The sequence below is a fragment of the Strix uralensis genome, chromosome 16 (genome assembly GCF_047716275.1).
Source record: "Strix uralensis isolate ZFMK-TIS-50842 chromosome 16, bStrUra1, whole genome shotgun sequence".
Classification (NCBI taxonomy): domain Eukaryota; kingdom Metazoa; phylum Chordata; class Aves; order Strigiformes; family Strigidae; genus Strix; species Strix uralensis.
In genome coordinates this window covers 7,562,122-7,583,568 of record NC_133987.1, presented here as the reverse complement: position 1 = coordinate 7,583,568, position 21,447 = coordinate 7,562,122, and the positions used below count along the sequence as shown (strand labels likewise).

Sequence of the window (21,447 nt, the reverse complement as noted above, 5' to 3'; positions counted from 1 at the left end):
TGCACAGGGTGCAAGACCCCATCAGAAAAACACCTTCACTTCCTGATGGGACTCACGCCAGGGCTTGGCCACACCATGGGGAAGCGGGATGGCTCCAGCACAGCCCAAAAAGAGGGGTCAGGTCCCAACAATCCTAGGACTTGGCACACAGATTCCTCTGTCCCACACTTGTGGGCCCATGGAGGAGCTGAGGAACTGCACAGGGCAGAAGCCAGCTCCCCAGAGCCACTTCCCTGCCGAGCAGTGCAGGCAGGCAGGCAGCAGGAGCCGATGGGGAAAGGGCTGAGTCAGCACCAGGAGAGTCGCCCCCAGCCAGGCCATTTGGCAGGCAAAGGTTGGGAAGGAGCTTTTCTTCCGTAACAGGGCCGAGCGAATAATTCATAGCGGATAAATAATTCACCAGGAGTTTAGCCTTCCTCTGGCAGTGGATTGTCTGCGAGCTGTTAGCAATTATCCAGTATTTATTTGCAATCCTGAATTTTTAGTTGAATTATTCAGACAGGTCTTTGCTGGGCTGAGGAAAAGCCTGGGGAAAGGAGGCAATACCTGAAACGACAGGAAAAATCATCGTCAGGATGAGTCCGCGTCTCGGGAAGACACGGTGTTGTTATGATTATTTAAGCATATGTAGTGCAAGAAATACCCAGGGCTGCAACGGGCCCTGCAGCTGGAGGCGATGCAAAAGCGAGCGGATGGATGCAGAGGAGGCACCGGATTGTTGGGTTTCCACCACCCAGCTTCATTTACAGCCAAGAGCCCCTGGACATCCCTGGGTTTTCTATTTCCTACCAGCGAATTCATCTGCTGGGAGATTCATAGAAGGGGACACTGAAGGAAAGACAGTGTGAGCAAAATAAATTCACATTTCTGTTTGGATGACTGTCTCCGGAATTGTTTTAATGAGGTGTCTCCCTGGTTCATTCAACAGCAGGTCTGCTCAGTGACTCTTCTACAGCCACACAAGCCCACGTGGTGGGGACACCCACATGTGTCTTAACTAATCTGGAGTCATCAGCCCGAGGGCTTGGTCCCTGCCTCCCGCAGGCAAACCAGAGCTGGCCTACAACGACACCAGAGATGGATTTTTTTGGGAAAAACCCCAATATACTCAATTCAAGAGAAAAAGAAATTTTCTTGAAGGACAAAGCAATGCTTCCAGCAGAAAAGAGGAGGAGCAGAATTGTAGGAACACAGGGAATAAGAGCAGCAACAACCTCATGCTGTGGCTTCTCCGGCCCCAGCTGCTGGACCCCCTCCTGCTCCCGGGGAGGTTTGACTCTTCCCCTTGACCAGAGCAGAAGATCCTCCACAGCAGCGAGAGCACCAGCTTCTGGCCTTTGCCCAGGCAGCTCTGTCTACTCCTCATTCCCAGAAGAACAGACTGGTGAAGAAAAAGGCTCAAACCATGCAAGGCAGTCTGCCACCTTTCCCAAGACACAGCCATGGATGCTCAGCTAGTGGTCAGGCTGGAATCGCCTCTCCCCAACAAGGAACAGCAATAACCCACACCACTGCAAGCTACGGGACCCTAAACCTCCCAGCTGCAGAGAAAAGCTTGGCAGGTGACTCCTGAAAGCACCCAGACATACTGAAAAGTCTATTAATAATAATAAAAACAAATACAATCTCATAGTTGGATTCTTTTAAGACCATCTTGAGATTTTTAAGGGTTTAACTCACATTTATGGGCTCCTCAGGGCTAGTGACCCAGGAACGTGAGATGGGGGGTGACTGCCCCAGCAGTGTGACCAAGGGTCCCTGTCCCTTCCCGTGGTGGAGAGCAGCTTTGGCAGAGCCGGTAACCACTTTCCTGCCTTTCAGGGACACTCCAGGCACCACATGGTGCCCAGAGACCAGAGCAAACACCTCTCCCAGCTCCCTCGGAGGGCTGGTGTCCCAGCCCACACTGCCACGATCCCCCTCAAAGCATGTCCCCAAGCCAGGAGCTTTAGCAAACTCCCGTCCTCCACTGACTGAGACTTTGCAAGACTCTGAATTAACAAACCGCTCCCTCTTTGAGCCAAACGCTATAGGCTCCGGATCAATGAAATAGGTAAAAAGGAAAAAAGCAAAAGAAATTTGCATGACTGTTCCCTGACGGATGTTTCAGTACACAAAAGGAACACATCTCCTCCAGCTGGGCTGAGATCCTCAGCAATAATAAACATTTCTTGTTTTCTCTTGAATTACCGGTCATGCATTTAAAATTATTAAAAAAAAAAGAAAGGAAAAAAGTGATCAGCTAGAGAGATGCCAACTCAGAGGCACGGTCCTGCGGAGAGGCGTACGGGGAAGAAGGAGGTACCAGACCAGTGCAAGCTGCTCTCTGGGCTGCCAGAGCCCACCCAAAGGAGGACAAAGCCCACAGGATGGTTTTTCCTCTTCCTAGAAGGGACACGCTCATGGGTGTCACACGTTGCCTTCCTCCACTTCTTGCTTCTCACCCGGCTCCTGCCAGCCCCCAGGACTCACTCTTCCTTCCTCCACCACCCAGACATGATCCACCTCTTCTCCACAACCACCATTCTTCCTCTTCCTCTGGGCAAGGCTCCCATTGCACCTGCAGAGGCTCCTGGCACCCACCAGGGCTGCAACACCAGGGAGCCAGTGCCCAGGGTCTGAACATCTTCACCCACACCCTGCTTGGAGGGTTGGTTGTTTCGCTCTGGCGCTGGCTCTGCGAAGGTCGCTGGCTGCTGAGAAAGCTGCCCAGGAGCGAGGACAAAGCTGTGTCACAAGCTGTGGTAGTGGGGACATCACATCTGCCTGGGGAGAGGGTCAGGGGACAAGACCCAAGGTAACCACAGAGGCAACCTCAGCACCCACCGCACCACCTGACCCTTTTCCCAGGGCTGGGGTCCCCTCGAAGACCTCCCAAGGGTGGAGGCTCCCATGGGATCTGCTTGGACCCCTGAATGCAGTTGGGTTGGGGGCTGGCACCTGGCTCTGCTCTTCTGCTGAGTGCAGGAGCTGCAGCCAGGCCCTGTCACAGAAATACACCGTCCTGGAAGGAGCCTGAGGAAGATCAGGGAGCAGCCCACAGCCACAAGGAGACCTGCCCCATCCCATCCCATCCCATCCCATCGGAGCTGGCTCGCCAGGAATGGCCTGTGTCAGCGCTTCACCAGCGATAAATAAGGGAGGAATGTGGTAGCTCTGGCCCTCAGGATCTGTCAAGCTTCTCCATCAGAGATGAAAAACAAGGGCTCTGGAGATGCTTCGCCCCTGCCAAGGCTCCTCCTCTGCCCCTGCCAGCCTGGGGGTGACAGCAAGGGTGCCCAGAGCTGCCTTCTTGCTCCTGTCCCTGCATGACCCTGAGGAGGAGGATGGGGCACAGCAAGGCACCCCAAAACCCCCAAGATGGGAGGAGAAGTATAAATAAAAAAAAAAGAGCTTTTCTACAAAACCCAGATACTTCTACCCCAGCTGACATGCAAGGATAGAAAAAGGGAGGGGGGACACAAGCAGCAGCTGGGATTTTGGAGAACAATGTAGAGAGAAAAAAGAAAGAGGGAGGAAGACGAGCACGGTGGAGCCCGCGGTTGTCAGCCCTTTTCGGGGGGAGGGCAGTGGGAAGGTTAGTGATCAGCCAGATCTGAAACCAGACAAACTATTTCCACATGCCAATAAAACCCCAAGCGTGAAGAGTTTGCAGGGCTCTGGGGCCCCCGTGCTGCCTCTAAAACAAAACAGAAGAGCTGGGAAGCTCACCCGGGCAGGAGCTGGCGCGTGGAAGGGAGCACAGCGATAGCATCTGACCTTTCCTTCCTCATCATCCTCCCCCTCCTCGCCTGCCGCAGCTCATCCCTCCAGCATTGCTCAGTCTGCGTCAAAGGGACACTTGGAAAAGCATCCGGGCAGCGCAGGCCAGTGATGCTTGTGGAGGGACTTTACCTCCCACGTGGGTCTCAGAGCTGAGAACCTCAAACTCATCTCACTTGTGTCTTTGGTAGGCTCCAGCACGCGGGGTTGGGGATCGAAGGGCTCAAAGCATCCTGCTGCCATGAAGCCCTTCACAGAGGTTGAGCCGAGGCAGCCCCCTCCCTGGGGAGGCTGATGGCCTCAGCCCTCCCCATGCTGAGATGGGGACATTCTCCAAGCCACAGCTGAAGGAGACCTGCTCCCCACCTGTGTCCCACCACACGGTGACCTTGGCTGAGCCTTTAACTCACCCACAGCTTAGTCACAGCAATCATAAAACCCAGTGCAATCGCTGAGACCTTGCTGGAGAGGAAAGCAGCTGCCACCCCGAGCCGCTATAAATCACCGCGCTGAAAAGCACAGCACCCACCTTCCCGCTCCCCAGCTGTAAATCTGCAGGAGCAGAAACCAGAGCGGCTTATCGGGAGAGGCCACCTTGCCACCCCAGCCTGGCTCAGCCCTCGTGCTGGCCACGTGTGTCCCCCCCCCGCCCTCCCACACCTCCCCGGGGAGAGGAAGAGGATGCCCGGTTGCTGTTAACTGCCAGCAGCACTCGCAGCCTTATCGGACGGGCAGCAGGCACCCTGCGGGCACCCAGCTTCGCACCACCCAACGCTCACCCCCGCGCGCGGGGTCATCGCCGCCTCCATGGCCCCCGTAAGGGAACGACCAGCTCCGGGCTGTGAACAGAGCCCAGCAAACCCTCAGCACGTCCCCAAACCTTCTGTGTGCCCGTGTTGTCTCCCAGCTCCGGTGTTGTGTCTGTCCCTGAATCTCCCCACCCTACCTGCCACTTGGGTGGATGATCGCCAGGACTTAAGTCCAGTCCCTTGGCCTGGAGGAAACCTCTTCATCCTTTGACCGTTTGCTCAACAAGCACAAGGACTGGACAACTGTGATATTTCCCTCCGTTGCAAAAGTTTAAAAAACCTTGGACAACTCAACCCTGTTGGAATCTCCTGTTCTGGTGGGTACAGGAGCCAGAACCGAAGGGCAGGGCTGCCATCCCCTCTGGACACAGGAGAGGAGGCCATTGAGGAACACATCCCTGGACACACCAAGTACAGTCCTTGTGTACTTTGGGCACGTTTGGAGACCGAAGGGTTTCAGTTCACAAGGCAGCCTGGAAGTCACTGCCACACCGAGCTGCGCTCACGCAATGCCAGCACCCATCTCTCCAAGAAAGGCTTCATCTTTGCCACGTTAATTAGCACAGAAGAAGAATTAAGCATGGGTCTGTGCCCTGCCCCATCACCCCATCCCACCAAGGCAAAACCGTCAGGCTCTGCAGCTCCAGCCGCCCAGAGCCACCTCCCAGCCTTCCCCACCCCAGGGAATCCACAGGTTTCACCAGAAAGCAAAACAATTCATCTGCTCCAAAACACTCTCCCCTTGTCTCCACTCCCATCTTCCTCCTGTGCTCATTACCCAGGTGCTATTCTGCTCAGGTCCTCCTGGCGTGCTCCTCACCGCAGCATCCCCACCGCCAGCAGTGACTAACATCTGTCACACGTTTGCTCTCTCATCCTTGCCCAGAGGCAGGAAAGCGCTTGCATGTTTGTACACGCACCCTTCAACATGCCAACACAGCAGCCCCGGGTTAAAGCCACCGGCTCATTTTGGTGTAAATCAAGGTTTTGTGAGGTGTTCACATCAAAGATGGCGTCTTGCCCTGAGAGCAGAAGGCACTGGCTTGGCTGTGGTCTGTGATCCCAAGGCAGTTTGTGCTCTTCCTCACCAAAGAAACATCACCACAGAGCATTTGCAAATGCCTAAACCTGCCCAGCGTGGAATCCAGGAGACAAAGTGATACTGCACACACCGCAGCACATCCCTCCAGCCCAGCTCTCCCCACTGCCCTGGCCAGCGCCAGCACACGGGGCTCGCCACCACCTGCCTCTTCATCGCTCCTGAGCTGGCCTGATCCAGGCACGGGGCGATGCTGGTGTTGGCAGGGCTGCAGGCAGGGAAGGAGAAAGCAAACTGGGAGTCACGTGGCATTCCCAGAGGACCAGCGCAGTGGGGAGACCCTGAGCATCTTGGTGGTCTTAAAAAAGCAGCAGCTCCTGGTAACATAAGGAGAGATTGCGTCCTACTGCCGAGAGGTGAGGAGGGCTGCCCGCACCACCTTCGCTCTGGGCTGCTGTAACTTATAAGCCCTTTGAGTCATGTACCCTTAAAGCTTTCTTCCAAGTCTTTTGATGATTTCTTTTTAATCCAAGCCTGTAAACAGAGCTGGATTCCTGTGGTTAATCCAGCACAGGGTCCATGCAGTGAGCCCACCTGCTAACACAGCTCCATAAAGTCACACAGTCACCACCACATCACTCACTGGGGTGAGCTGCAAGCTGCACGTTGGCCATCAGGAGTAGCTGGCTCTTACTACCTGCATCTTGCAGCCCAAAGAAGGTTGTACAGACCCAGAAGGTCCGTACGGACCCCTCCATGGTAAGGTTCTTGTGCAGAAGATCTGACCACCTCCACCTCCAGCCCAGAAGTCAAAGGAGGTGGTTCAAGGAACTGCAGGATTTGAACAGACGGTGTTAGCAAGAGGTGAGTGGTGTCACAGCACAGGAGGGCAGCAAACTCTGTCCCCATCACTAGGAAAGGGGAAAGCAACTCAAGGGAGAATGAAAGACTGCTAGGCCAACATCAGTAGTAAATTGAGGCTCTAAAACCCATTTAGAGAGATGCTGTGTAAAGCAAAAATACATGTGGGAGCAACATTTTGTCACCTACACCTAAAGACAGTAAGATCATACTGGATTTTCCCAGCATCCTCTGACTTTCTTGAGAAAGAAAGATCAGTCTTGGGAGCACAACTAGTCCTGGCACAAAAGAAACATCTGTGGCAACAGCTCTGGGAGGAGCTGGTTTCCTCTGGGAACTGGGTGGCCCCAAGGAGCAGCACGATGGAAGGGAGGTGGCCACCAGCAGCACCATGGGGAAGGTGACGCACTCAGCGAGGAGAAATTTTGAGTATAAGGCGGCAGTCTGCATGGAAAGGCAGGGATGGACCCTGGTGTGCTGGGACATCAGGAGCTGATCCACAGCCATTGATGGATGAAAAGGCAAATACAATTTTAAATTTGAGAAGTAAAGGAATACAAGTGCCATTAGACCAGACACTGGGGGGAACTTCATCTGAAAGGCAAATATTTCAAGGGGAGTAAAATCTTGAGCAGGGCAGAAGACCTCATCCAGCTGAAGGTCAGCACTGATCCAAGAGGAAGGGTACAAACCAGTGTAGCTTAAAGCAGGTGGGAATTTGAGGCCTACTCCTGACCATCAGAGCAAGGAGATGCTGGCACAACCCTGTGTAGGAAAAGTAGGCATGAAACACCCAACTGCTCAAAACAGAGCAGGATCCATTCCCCTGACAGAGTCACCAACAATAACAGGAGATGACAGTCAAACCAGAGCCTTAACCCTGCTATAAATGAAGAGAGACACATTCTGATTAAAACGACTGGGCGCCTAGTTAAAGCCTGATTGCAATAGGCTGCTCACACATTTGTTGACCAGCTGAGACGTGCTCCTGCGGAGCTTGTAGGGCAGGGGTAGGATTACGCTGGAAATGGGAACATTCCTCAAAATCATACACCCTGATCCCGACAGAGTCGGTCACCCTCCCCAAGGCAAATGAGCCTGCGAAAGTCAACGGGACAAGAAAGAAAATGGTAATGAGAGATTTGGAATTTGAAGGTACTGCTGAAAAGCAGGTCCTAGGTGCAAAGAAGAGAAATGTTACCCTGAGTTTTAAAAGAATAAAACCTGGTGCAAACATCAGAGCTTCCGCAGGAGGCTAGTGAAAGCACGGCTCTCTCCCAGCACCCACAGTGGTCCTCACTTCCCACCCAGACAAGCTTAGTGATGTGCTGCACCCAACATCTGCAAACCACGGAGACACAAACTACCTCTTCATCACACTTGGGACTATCAACTACCATCATGAACGTGGTTTGTGGAGCTCAATCAGGCTCATGTCCCTTCAGCTACATCAAGCCCACGGGCTTCTGAGCAGAAAGCTCGGATCCCAGAAGGGACCTCATGAAGCCACCCAGCTCCATCCACACCATGGCAGGATCTGATGCACCGCAGGCTGGGAAGCGCTGGTACGAAAGCTGTGCTGAGCACACTCGTCCTGCACGGTCACTGCCCTCCTTGAGGGAATGGAAACAGCAGCAGGGTTTTATGACAGCATTAAACTCAATGTTCCCAGCACCTCTGGTAGCACAGGACCTGCTCAGAAGGGTTATTTCAGCCTGAAGGGCAGATTTACCAGAAACAATCCAAATGGAGAAGCAGCCGCAGGGCTGTTTGCACACATTCTGCCAAGAAATGTTGGGGCCTCCAGCACGACAGGGGCAACAACTTGTTTCTTCCTCTCTCCTTTCTTTTTCCTAGTAAATTAAAAATAATAATAATGGTAGTAAACTCCCCTTGGCTTTATCCTCCTCCACCACAGCAGATGCAATTAGCAGCTTCCCTGAGTGGCAGAGGTGTGACTTACTCCCAGGACGGGACGCATTAAGACGTAGGGCAGTGGGAGGTTTCCACTTGCCCCCCAACCAAATTCCTCTCCCCGGTCATTCCCACTGCTGAGGCTCAGACAAGCTTTCCTGCTTCCCTTCTTCATTAACAGGTTTGGGAGGCACAGCCCATGGTTTGGTTAAAGAAGCCCCAAAGACACATTCACCTGTGGGAGCTCACACCAGACTCCTTTCTTCATGCAAAGTGGATGCCATCACCCATCCATGGGATGCTCTCCAAGTCCAAGCATCCCCTGAAACCATGACAGTACTCACTAGTGGGCACAAGCTGCTTCACAACCTGAGTTGGCAGCTGCTGATAGCCAAAGTGCCCCAAAATATCCCAGGCCCAGAGCAAATTCCCATGATACTGGTGGGCAGCTGAAACCTTAACAGGTCCCATAAGGGCCAGGTCCCAGCATGGGATGTCGCTGCAGCCTCAGGGCATCCAAAGTACCCAGCTACAGCCATTCCCACCCCGGCACCATGCCCCATAGGAGGGGCAGCTATCAGCCCCCCCAGAGGATCCCAAAACACCCACATATGGTCCTCCCGCTGCTCTCGGATGGGTTTTCACACCAATTCCCAGAGTTGAGCTCCCAGTGAGGCCACTGCGTCTGCACGGAGGCCGGGGAGGAGAGGCAACGATGCTCCATGACGCTCACGTCAAGCCCTCCACATCCCGCGATTTCTATTTGATTCCCTTTTAAAGGGGCTGTAACGCAGCGCGTATTTATACTTCAGAACAGCTTGTTTGTGTAATTGCCAAAAAAATTTAAAAAAAAAAAAGACACAAAACAACCCTGCTACAATGACTAATTAGCTCGCTCCTGCCTCGTACCCTGTAAACAAATGTATTTGTAACCAATTTGCAAGCACTTTGCATAAGGGGCCCAGAACACTCATGCCTGTTTGATGCATTTTGACATTAATTTGATAATAGCGGCTTAACAAGGAATCCAGGCTCCCTAGCTATAAATATGCTGCTTTTCCACTTCCTTTTATCTGCACAGTGAAATAATGTTGTTTTTCCCCCTGCTGCAATAACCACCATCCAACCCTTTCATGAATGCCCTTTATGTCCTTTAGCATTTTCAAGGCTTTTCTTTTTTTTTTTCCTCCTCCTCCTGGAGAAAGTAAAAGGGTTTTATTAGTTGTATTTTTAATTCCTGTTCATCGGGGGGAAGGAGAGGAGAGGACAGCGATGGTGCTCTGATAATGCAGCTTCCAGGAGACAGGGATGAGAGACTTGTTTGTTCAGAAATACTTCTCCATCCATTTGTGCTTCATAGGAGAGAGAAAGCTCATCCTTTTCCTCCTCTTCTCCACTCGCTGTGGCTCTCCCTCTCCATGCAAACCTTCACCGGCACACCAGAAAGCAAATTCAAGCATGGTGAAATGGGAACAGAACATTGGAGTTCACTCTGATACCAATCAGAAAGCCACCACGGGCCCCAGCCCCAAAGGGTGGCACTACGGGACCATCCCACTCTAAATCTCTGCTTGATGGGACAGTCCACACCACCACAAGAACCATCACGTGTCCCACAGGGACAGCACAAAAAGGGCTGAATCACTGTTTCTCTTCTTCTGGTCTCTCCCAACTTTCCACCTATCGCCGTGGTCAGAACCTCGCTCACGCGTCCTCCACCTCTGCCTCGCCTGTCAGCCCCCGCGGAGAGGTTATTGCTGGGGTCTGGGAAGTAGCAAGCACAAAATTAGCACCTCGGAAATTGTCAGCTGCATCCTGCTGCCACAGATGAAGCCTCTGGGAGATGAAGCAGTTTGGCCTCTCTCCTCTGCCTCCACTTTGGAGCCAGCGATGCACAAGCTGCTCCCAAATGGATCCAGCGGTGAGAAGGCGCACTCAGAGCACACACCTGGAGGACCTCTGTCCTCCTGCCATCCCAGGCCTAAAGACCTCCCAGCCAAGGTCCCAGCAGATGGAAGAACAGCCGTTCGCTGCTGTAGGCTGAGACTGAGGGCCTGGGAGGTGTTTTAGCCAGCACCCTGCAGACCTGCCCCCTATGAGGTGCTCTCACCCAAGATGCATCGAATGCTGAAGAGCAGCTGATGGGAGATAAGAGCTATGAAAAACAGATCAGGGGGACCAGCCCACAGAGCAGCATTAGTGCTCATCCACACTTCCCATTTTGACCTGCAGTGCTCAGGTATCCAGTAGCAAGAGACTCTGTCAAGTGCAAAGAGGACCCGATCTCCAGGCAGAAGAGAACTGGATCATGTGGTCCATTTAAACATCCCCCCTAAACCGTTAACTACCAGCCAGCTTCTTTCCATGGCTAGAGATATTGTTATAGATGCTTCACCTCTGCCTCTTCGCCGAATCTCCAGGACTTCTTCACACCCTAAGTGCACCAGCCCCGCACGCTGACCCCCCTCTGCCTGACACGCGCAGGCTGCAGAGCTGCGGCGTCAGTGGTGATCTGCTGCTTTCCCAGCAGGCTGGTACTTGCTGCCCAGCAAGCCCAGTTAAACCAGCAAAAAGCCAGTTGGGCAGAAAACGGAGGCAGAGAGGTGGAGAAGGGAGCAGGGGACAGCCACTGCCCCACTTCGGCAGGCAAGGGAAATCATTAACGACCCAGACCTGCACATACAAGGTCTCCTTTCCCCTTCACATGACAAGCAAAGGCAGGCACAGCCTTGTTCTCCACCAGCAGGTCCCACCCTACCCTCTTCATACAGCTGGGTCTGGAGGACAACGAGGATCTGGGAACTGTCTTCTGCACATCCACATGCTGCCACAAGCCCAAAGGTCACTGTCAGCCCAGGGGCTATCGAGCAGCTCTGGAGGTGCAGGGCTCCAGCCCACCCCCATTGGGAGACAAGCAGGAGAGAAAAAACCCACAGGGCAAGCCAGTAGCCTTCCTAGTTTTATTTTTTCTTCTCTTTAAACTCTCCCTGACCCCCTCTCACAGAGATCAATACTCCATTTGCCCAAATAATGGCTGTATAGGTGAGGGCAAAATGAGAAACACACCTAAACATCCAAGCAGTTGCGGGAGATCTCTCCCTCTGCCAAACTGAGCTCTTCACCCTCAGCCTTTTCACACCTCCTCTCCAGTTCCCCCTCCTGAAAACCAAGTCATGTCCCTCCTTGCCAACAGATAAGCTGGCAGAGGGCACAAGGATCGGTATCAAATGGGAAGAGGGTTGCTCTGCATGGGCCTTCCCCGGGTTTCCTCTCACCAACATATTGTATCGACCGCGGCCCTTTCAGCTGTTTCCCCCTTAAGATCTCCTCTGGGATCATTAATGCCAAAACCCCAAGCCAGTCCCAGCGATAAGTTGGAGGCTTAGCAGAGTCCAAAAGCACATTCTTTCCTCAGCCTCCTCCCTCCTTATCTCTTTCCTCCCTCCCCCAAAACCACATTTAGATAAAAGTTATTGGAACAATAAAATCCATAACTTAAACACAAGCGCAGGAGGAATGGAAGGAGGGTCTCTGCTCCGTGCCCTGGTGAGCAGACCTGCCAGAACAGAAAAACAACAGAGGAGAGCTCGTGATCCCCTCTGAAATAAAACCTGGTGCAGGACCTCAGATCGCTGCGGGGAGAGACAGCACACGTGCTCTCCTGTAGTCCCACCACAAATCCTGCACGGACTCACTCACCTTTTAAAAACTGATCACTCATCAATTTGGAGTGATCTCCTACTGCTTCACCTCCCTGGGGTGAGTTGATTTAAGCACATGGGTACACGAGCTGCACCGTTTTCCACCAAGCTGTTCCTCTTGCGTGTTTGTTTTGTGGATTTTTTTTAATCCAAAGTAGATACTGCAAGTACCTGAAGCCCGGGTTCCCCACGTATCACTATCCTGCACCCTAGAAAGAGCAACACAAGAGACAGCTCAATAGGATGCACATTTTCTTTAGCATCGATCAGCCTTTCCACGCAGTAAAACAGCGGCTGGCGCTGCTCCAGATGGATTGTGCACAGGGCTGTGGTCCAGCACATCCATCCCACTCCCCTCCAATATTTGGTGGTAATACGCTTTCAGCCACCACCGTGGGCCCCTGGAATCCAGGGACCAGGCATCTGCCATGGCTGCAAGGGCAGAACTGCTGCTGCCGGGGCAGGTGAATGCCTGCAGAGCTGCCTTCATCACGAGCAGCACGTGCTGCCACCTCCCACCATACCAGTGGACCTGCTGCAAGTCACTTTGGCTCACTTACCCAAGGATAACGGTTGTTTTGTCCCACAGCAACATGGCTCAGCAGTTGAGTGCTCAGAGATCCACGGAGGAAAAGCATTTCCTAAAGACAAAGTAGCTCCTTCTTTAACGTGCCACAGAGCAGCATCCACAAACCTCAGACCTGCGGGAACAGGGAGGTGAACCCCATTAGCACCGCTCACCCCAGTGCTCCCAGTGGGTGACGCTTCCACAGCTCCCAGTCAAGACTGGGGCTACACCCAGGCACATTCCTGCCCACACACACCTCACCGCAGCAACTCACCTCACTTAAACTTCAAGTGTGACACACCAAAGCATGCCTCCTAGGAGGATGGCTTTGGTTTTAAAGGGAAGTAAGAGGCAGGAGGCAACAAGAGAGACCCGGTTCAAAATCAGTTTCACTCTTTATTTGAAGTTTTACATGCCACCAGCGTACATGAAAGTTGCACATTCAGAATTCGACTCACTACTAGAACAAAGGGCCAGATGCAAACACAAGTGTCAAACGAGTGCACAGATGGAGGAGCCCGAACCGAGGAGCTTGTCGGTATTTCCGACCAGGCTGCGCCACATCCTGATGGCACTTGAGGTGTCAGAGGTGAACCCACAGTTTTGTGGGTCACCTCCCTTTGCCATCTCCAGGGTGTTGGTTGTGACTTTTCTCCTAAAGCAGCACCGTTCACTTTCAACAAGCTAAACAAGCGGTTTTGGTAACATCTCTACCAGAACCAAGGGTGTTTGGAGACCAACTGCCCATTTAATGCTTTTCTGAATTCCCCTTTCTATCAATGCCAGCAGTTTTTACAATAAGAAACAATTTCCACCCGCTGTTTATAGGGAGAGACGACAGAAATAGGGACTCTTACACTGACATTTTATTTTCAAAGAAAGTTTTGATAGAAAAACATTTTCCCCAGCAGCCTTGGGCAGGGAGTTGCAGCTTCCACTTCAAAGGACAAACTTCAAAAACAAATCCAGTGTCCTAATGGTTTTGTGCTACATTACTTAATTGTCATACAGCTAATTAGCAATGCCTGATTTCACATTCTCTGTACATAGATGAAGTTCACAAAAGAAGGGGCTACTTAAAACAATAAATAAAACAAGGCACCAGGCAGCCAGACTCCAACAACATTAACATAAAACGTTACACTTTACTATGTAAAAAACTGAAATAAAAACCCCATCATGATTAAACCTATATTGATCCATCTTCCTTCAGATCTCTGAGCTTTGAATCTCTGCAAGGAAGGGGGGAGAATGCAACGCAGGAAGCGGGGGCTTAGCGTGCGCATCTATGTATTTCACCAGCGTGCAGCAGAGATCTTTAAAATTCTAATTATTTCCCTATCACCAAGTAAGATCGGGATCAATAGATGGTACAAACTGACCCCTTTCCTCGAGTGTCAGGGGGAAATTAAAAAAAAAGAAAGGGGAGGGCAAAACGAGAGCGTCAGAGGTCAATGCCACAAAACAATAGATATTGATGTCTCCATTCATTTCAAACAGCGGAAAGGTCAATGCCTCCCTTGCTTCATGTTTTATGGCTGAAATCCTGCTGCTAACAGCAACAATGTTAGTAGTCAGACCTCATCCATCCTTTTTTATTATTATGATTATTTCTAACCAGGTTAGCCATTTTGAAAATTTGACGAAAGCTGGGAAGCAGCAGTGGGGGGCAGGGTAGGAGGAGAAGAGGGGAACCTGCCCTGGAAATTAATGGAAGGGATGGTTTCCATTAGTTTCCAACCCTGCCTGTCCCCCCACCTGTGCTCCGGTTTGTCCCTCACTGCCCCCTAAAAAATGAAAAGGGCCTGAGGCAACATCTCTTCACTATTAATCATTATTCCCTGTACAACATCCCAATTGGTTTCTATGGAAATGATTCTCCTGCTAGAGTACCCCGGCTGCCTGCGCATCTAATCAAAGAGGCAGGAGAGCTGCAGTGGAAGGAGATTTGCCTCTGCAACACCCTGCCTGGCTCGCCTGGCTGCCGGCTCCAGGCTCCCTGCAGACAGGGGAGAGGAGCTTCGGCTGGACACTCTCTGCTGGGACCGGCCAAGGGGGGATTGCATCTCCCTTAAGCAGCCGAAACAACCATTCCGCACCGGTTAACTCCACAAACAGAAAAGCCCCACATTTCTGCAGCCACAGGGGGATATCCCATCCTAAAAAAGGGCTGCCGGGAGAAAAGCACCCAGCACCTCACAACACACAGTCCCGTTCCTGTACGTCGCCCCAGGACTTTCATGCATCTGAAGATCAGCAAGGTGAAGGGACGGATCCTGCTCTGCTCCCCTGGGAGTCTCACACGCCTCGGCAGAGGAGGAGGTAGTCACGCGAATTAAAGCGAGCAGGGTCGCTGCTCTGCTACCCGTCAGCCTGCATTAGCAGCCCCAGCCCTGCCCTCTCCTCCCAAGGGAGCAGCACCTCGCCCAGAGGGGAGAGCGTTCTGCACCCCTGCAAGCTCCCTCGTGCGGGGTGGGTGAGCCCTCCTCCCCTTTCACAAGTGGGGAAACCGACGCCAAGTCTCACAGCGTGTGTCTGGCTTCCAGTTTGAGGTCCATGACACAGTTCTGCCTCCTCTCGCTCCCATCTCTTCTCCTCCTGCCAAACCACCTCCCCAACAGACAAGCGACCACCGCCCAAGCTCTCCTGGAGGGAGAGGCTTTGCCACACAGCCCCCTTTCCAAACTGAGCAGTGGATACGCTGCTGTTTTCTAAAGAGACCATGAAATCAGCTTTGCAAAACGGCTGAGGAAGCAATCCTTTAACCTACAGCCCTAAGAAACCTACCAAAACGCTGATGACTTCACCCCACCAAACTCCCCACACCAAAACCACTGTCACTCTTCCGGTCTAGACCCTTCCAGCCTGCAGGAACCAAATGTCACTTTGCTAAACAAGACTTCAGACATTAGCAGAGCAGCAAACAACTTCTGATTTTATGCGCTAACGGCACTTTGTCCCAGAATACACTTCTCCCAGAGAAGCGCAGACACCTCGTTGGTAGTCAAAGCAAAGATTTCTTCTGCAGTCCCCAAAGATGGGAGGTCTGATTTGGAGCGCAGCAAGAAACACGGCAGCAGGGACTGGGAATCCTGCAGAGGCACTCCCTGCGAGAAGGGCACCGACTGTAATTGAATTCATTTATTTTAGACTATGGACAGTGGCATCAGCAGGCTCAGAGATCACCTTATTAGATGCTCACAGATAGCGGGAGGGAGATTTCTGGAGAGATGGGGACAGAGACCAGAGAAAAGGAGGGGGAATTTCATATTAAATAAGAGCTAGGAACAAAACACCCATCTCTCTGTTCTCCTCTCCTCCTCTAACGCTGCACGCCGGAGTCTCAGCACTGAGTGGGCTCCGAGTCCCATATATTGCTCTGCTCAGAACATATGGTGCTATGTTTAATAGCCCGGCTCTGCCAATTGGGGACTATTAGGGTGGGTTCTTTTCCCAGTGTAAATGTTGCAGAATATAAATTGTAATTAACACCGATGCCAAAATAGCACTTAGAGAAAATAAGCACATTATTAACATCTGGTGAATCCTGCCTGGAGTGCAGAAGCAGCGGAAATTCTCACTCACCATAAGAGGATTTGTAGTAGAGATATCGAGCATTGGCCCAGAGTTGGGGAGTCGGGGGTGGAAGGAGTTTTTAGCTCTTTATCACTATTTGTGGTGCTATCTTTATTACCTGTGGGTGACCTTTCCTAGCCCCGATTATAACTGGTAGCATTTGCATCAGGACTTCTGACCCGCTTGTGTGAATACAGATGTCTAAACATCATACTCCAGGCAACAGAATAATGGCATTATAAAACATGCCTGATTGCCTGCCCTGATCTCGCAAGACACGAGGCAGATGGGTATTGCTTTGCCAAGCAAAAGGTACAGCATGTTTCATCAGGTTCTTCTAACCCCCAAGACCAAAGGGTTAACACCACCATTAAGCAACAGGCATTTTCCACATACTGCTCTCCCCAACCCAGGTTTTCCAGCAGGAAACAGGAAACCCAGGAACAGGGGAGCTGGTGGTTCTGCCAAACTCTTTTGGTGCCACAGCCTCTATGTGGAGGGGAAATCCTGGCTGAGGGTGGGAATGGCCTCGCTCCTGCGGCACGTACCAAACATCACAAAACAGGTCCCCTTAGGCATCAGAGAGCTCGTTCCATACCCTCAGCCTTCCCTCTGTGCTGCCTTGAGGCACAAGGAGGAGAAAGCAGCTTTGCTAATGCTTCAAGCAAGAAGGAGAAAGCAGCTCTGCAAACACTCCCTGCCTAACCCCCAGACAAAAACTAGGCAGAGCTGAAGTGGCCTGAACTGGACAGAGCAGTGGCTCGTGTTCCTGCCAGAAAGTCCATCTGATTTGCTGAGGGAGAATGAGAGAAGAAAGCTGTTGGAGAGGGAGAGAGGGATTCAAACAGGCGAATAATATGACAAGAGGTAGAAAGAACGACCTCGTTGGGACAGCAGGAGAGAAAACAGTGGCAGGATGCCAAGAACAGGGCACCAGCTCCTCACACTCACCGCCACGGTGTCTAACCTGAGGCAGAGTCTCAAATACTTCAGGAGCGATCGCAGCTCAGCTGTGGCCGTTCCCAGAGGAGCACGAGCTGGCCTCACCACCTTGATACCAACTGCAAACCAGAGACTGTTGCTGGCACCCTGGCCTGAGGGGGGAAGACAGAGAAACTCAGGGCAGACAGCAAACACATGCAGAGGTTAGTTTTAGCAATGCAGAGACTTGTGCTAGTAGAAAACTAACATTAACCTGCTCATTAACACCGTAACCTATCTGAGCACAAAGGTTACTGCAGTCTGGCTCAAGATTTACAACAGCAAGACAGATTTCCAGGCAGGTTCACACCTGACTGATGGGAAAATAAGGACGGAAAGTCCTCCAAAGCTGTGAGATACATTTTGCTCTCAAATCTATCCCATCAGATCAGGCTTCCTATGAACCACTGATGGTGGAACACCATTTAGGATGGCCTCTTGTGTAGAAAATGCTGACAAGGAGGTGGGGACATCATCTTTGGACAACACTGGGTCTCCCCAGAAAAGCACTGCTCAACACATCAGGGAGCGTTTGGGTGGAGAAGTTAGACAGTTCTAGTTGATAGCTGTTTTGCAGAAGACAGACCCAGTGGGCTACCACAAAATACTCCAGCAGAAGGGAAATCCAACTGCCACCCAGAAACGTAGCTCCAGGAGTACGTTGCTGGGCTTTTGGTACAGCTGTCTGATGCTTTCAAAAGTGCTCAGTAAATAAGGCAATATGAAAGTGATCCAGACCACTACTAATGCCTGAGGAAGTTCTGTGGAGCAGAGAAGCTGACTGAAATCACACTGTGAAAATACTTCATAACATCTCTAAAATTAGCATGAGCTCAAGGCATGGGATCTAAGGACAGAACTGGAACACTACATTCCCATCTACACTGCAAGACAGACTCCATTTAAATCAGATCAGAGCCTCAACTTATTCACTGCAGGCACCATCTACCCTAGGACAAGGATTTCCAAAAGAGCTGAGAACTTCTTCCACCAGACCGATGGAAAAAGCATCAGCAAGAACATACCATGGTCAAGGCGCTAATGACCTTAATTTGTTATTCAAAAATAAAAAAGAGTCCTTGTGGTACTTCTCAATCAAAAAAACCCTTTAAATATCTGTGATTGCATGTGTGTGACTACAAATGCGTATCTGTAACATAGAAAAGATGTGATGCACTTCAACTGAGCAACACATTTCTGTGCCTCTTAGCTGTCTTAGGCTTTCTACTTTGCCAAAAATAGACTGAAGCAAAGAATGATTTCCACCAATATCACAAAGCACACTGCCAAAGTACACAGGGACCCTTAGGAAATACACCAGGCGACACAGGGGGAAGAGCATTGTTAATTCAGTTTCTCTTACCTTTAACTTCAGTAAAATAACAAAACAATTCATATTAACCGCAAGGAAATACTCATCAGATTCCAGAAGCCTTTGAGACAGGATTTTCAGATGCAAGCAATATCCAGTAGATGTTTCCCCACTGCAGAGGACCAGCTTTTTTTATTTTGCAATTGCACCTATTTAAAGTGATTGTACAGCATCCAGTGAGGTGGCCAGGAGCTGAAGATAGGGAATCCAGGCCAAGAAGAAGCTATTTCATGTGTTCACGCTGACTGTCCTTTCCATGCTGTGACAGTCACCACCATAAGTTGGGAGGTTCCTCGGCCACTCTGCTTTTAAACAAGGTAATTTCATCCAAGTGCCGCATGGGGACATCTCTGATGACCTCTGTCAAGTCCTCATGAAGCAGAGGGAAAATGACGACATTTAATGCAGGGCGGTCCGCCTGGAAACTAAATCAGACATAGGTTATTAGCTGAGGAAAAATACGAATTCTCCAGTGCAGGAGAAGGGGAATGCATGGATGTAGATCATGCAGCAGTGGGGGCAAGGAAGGGTTGTTCAGGGGAGACAGGAGGGGCAGCTGGAAGTCAAGGCTTGCCACTCTCCTCTTTATGTGTCAGCAGGGAGTGCAGGCTGGGCTTGCACCCCTTTTCAGCAAGTCTGTTGAGCTGACAAGCTCAAACTGGGCCTAACATGGGGAGGGAAGAAGTTTTAAAGAATTAATAAGTCACAATATATAGGTATTTTCAGAGGATCAGAGATCCTCAGAGCTCTGCCCAAGCTGGGCAAGGTGCTCAGAGATAACAATTTAAACCACCTACAAACCAGCAGCAAGTTGCAGAGCCATTAAGAAAATCAGGCCAGAGCAGTGCCAGGCATTCCCTCGGGGCTAAGCCTGGGATTATCACTTCAGGCTGGGTTGTTCCGCATGCAGAGTCTACTCTCTGCAATTAGAGCACAGGCAAGTTTAGAAAACTCAGATCTGCAGATAAGCATTGAAGTGTGTGAGCACACACACATGCACTGAAGCCTCCTTTTTAATTCAAGTTGCACAAAACCTGTCTTGGCACCGCAGGAATTTGCCCTAACAAACACACGCAAATGTCCCCGTTTGCTACTTGAATTCTGGGTTCCAGTTTCTGAATCTAGAACCTCAATCTTTTGGTTCCCCTCTTGGAGAAATTTGCATTCTCCTCCTGCCCTCCCAGCTCTTCTTTCCAACATCACACCACTGGGTCTGCCTTCCAGGACACATCCCGGACCTTGCAAGCTAGAGACCTGATGTGACAACATGAGAGAGGAGCAGCAGGGTTATAATTACAGAGTAGAGGAAGAGAACAGCCAAAGTTAAAGCCATTTATACAATGTAAAAAGAACCATACAACACACCCCCGCCCCGAGTCCCCATCAGCAAGTACTCTACACGATAGCAACCTGGTGAGTAAGAGAACTCGGGGTAAGAGAAATAGTATTACTCAGTATAGCATAACAAGAGTTCAGTCTTGCTAAAGCTGGGGGGTAAAGGGAAATTACGCTATAGCTTAAGACTTACACCCTTAAGATTAAAAGACTTGTGACTATTAGCCCCATGCCACCAATGCTTCCTCTGAACTGTGTGACAAGGGCCAGTTCATTATCACTCTAAAGGAGGCAGAGTCAAACTGGCAGCATCAGTCCCCTGAGGCTGAACCAAGTTGTGTTGGGTGGAAAGAGGAGTTCACTGCTCAACAGACTTCTCTTACACAAATGCGGGTCTGGAAAATTCCCAGCTCATCCTAGCTCTGAAACAGCCAGATTTCTGTCAAACAGAGAGGGAACAGCTGGAGATTTGGCTGCTGGAAACACGCATGAAAATCCCAGGTAGCAATACAGCCAGCTGAAGAAAAGGCCTCAAGAGACTGGCATTTCCTGGGAGACAGAAAGGATGTTCCCTTCCCATCCACAAATGATTTGGAGTAAAGCTGCCAAAAATGTAGCAAGAGAAGCTCCCATGCCAAAGCTAGTTGCTCAGTCCTGGTGGGTTAACTTAATTTGCCTGAACCTAAGTAGCTGCAGGAGTAACGATTTCCAACAACAAAACTACCCAGGGCAATGTTATATCTTTCTGCATCACAGACCTGCCCTTCATGCCTAAGGGCTGGCAGAAAAGGACACCACCACTCCTTGAGTGGATCTGGGGGCTTGTGTAGGAGCTGCGCCGTTTCTTACTTCCACAGCACTGCCTACAAGAAATCAACCAGCAAATAACCGCTGATCTGGGAGGCAGTTGGTAAAGTCTGCAGTGAAATTACATAAAATACAGCAAATGTCTCTTTGATAGTCCCTCCTCTGCCTCAGCTCTTCATGTTTCTTATCCAACACCACAGTCCTGCAGAGAAAATCATGTTAATAGACCAAGTTTACTGAAGTTCAGCTAGGAAGAAACAGCCATCTCCCCAAGGCAAAGAAACCTCTGCTTCTTTCTCTGTATATAGACTCTCCCAAATTAGATCTGCATGCTGCCTTCTCACCATATACAAAATTGTAGTTTATAAGCAGCCTTTACATGTAGCTATAAAAATGAGAACCTAGACAAGTTTACATGACAATCTGCCACCAGGACAACTGAAAAACCCCAACACAGTAAGTATACCTTCCAAAGAGGCTGAATTTATATGAGAGGTTTGAACTTGATCTTAAAAAAAAAATAATAAAAAGAAAAAAAGAAAGCTTTGTAATTTTCTCCCCCCCTCAACAGGAAACTGTATGTTACTGCAAACCTTGTAAATTCCATACCCCAGCAAGTTGACGCCGGAGAATTCTTTCCATGTACAATTTGCGTGATTTAAGAAAAAAAAAATCAAATGCACATGGTTCACTATTATTCTCAGCTAAATGTGCGTGCAAAG

At 50.6% G+C, this 21,447-nt stretch overlaps 1 protein-coding gene and 1 long non-coding RNA gene across 5 annotated transcripts in view; both read right to left on the bottom strand.

Moving 5' to 3' along the window:
• Window positions 1-374: 374 nt before the first annotated feature.
• The window catches only part of FBXL18 (F-box and leucine rich repeat protein 18), a 37,471-nt gene continuing 16,398 nt past the window's right edge, over window positions 375-21,447 (bottom strand). For 3 of the 4 annotated variants that reach the window (XM_074885729.1, XM_074885728.1, XM_074885730.1), the window contains exon 5: window positions 13,031-19,008. In XM_074885729.1, the coding sequence (XP_074741830.1) occupies window positions 18,852-19,008 (157 nt within the window). In that variant the 3' untranslated portion in view covers window positions 13,031-18,851. Of the gene's footprint in view, window positions 547-13,030; window positions 19,009-21,447 lie in introns of those variants that run through there. The other variant, XM_074885731.1, reaches the window with a different exon arrangement.
• LOC141950624 (uncharacterized) lies at window positions 11,833-12,914 on the bottom strand. Its single transcript, XR_012631101.1, has 3 exons — window positions 12,647-12,914; window positions 12,085-12,295; window positions 11,833-11,941 (listed from the first exon to the last, which is right to left on the bottom strand). It is a non-coding gene; the product is annotated as an uncharacterized LOC141950624 (long non-coding RNA).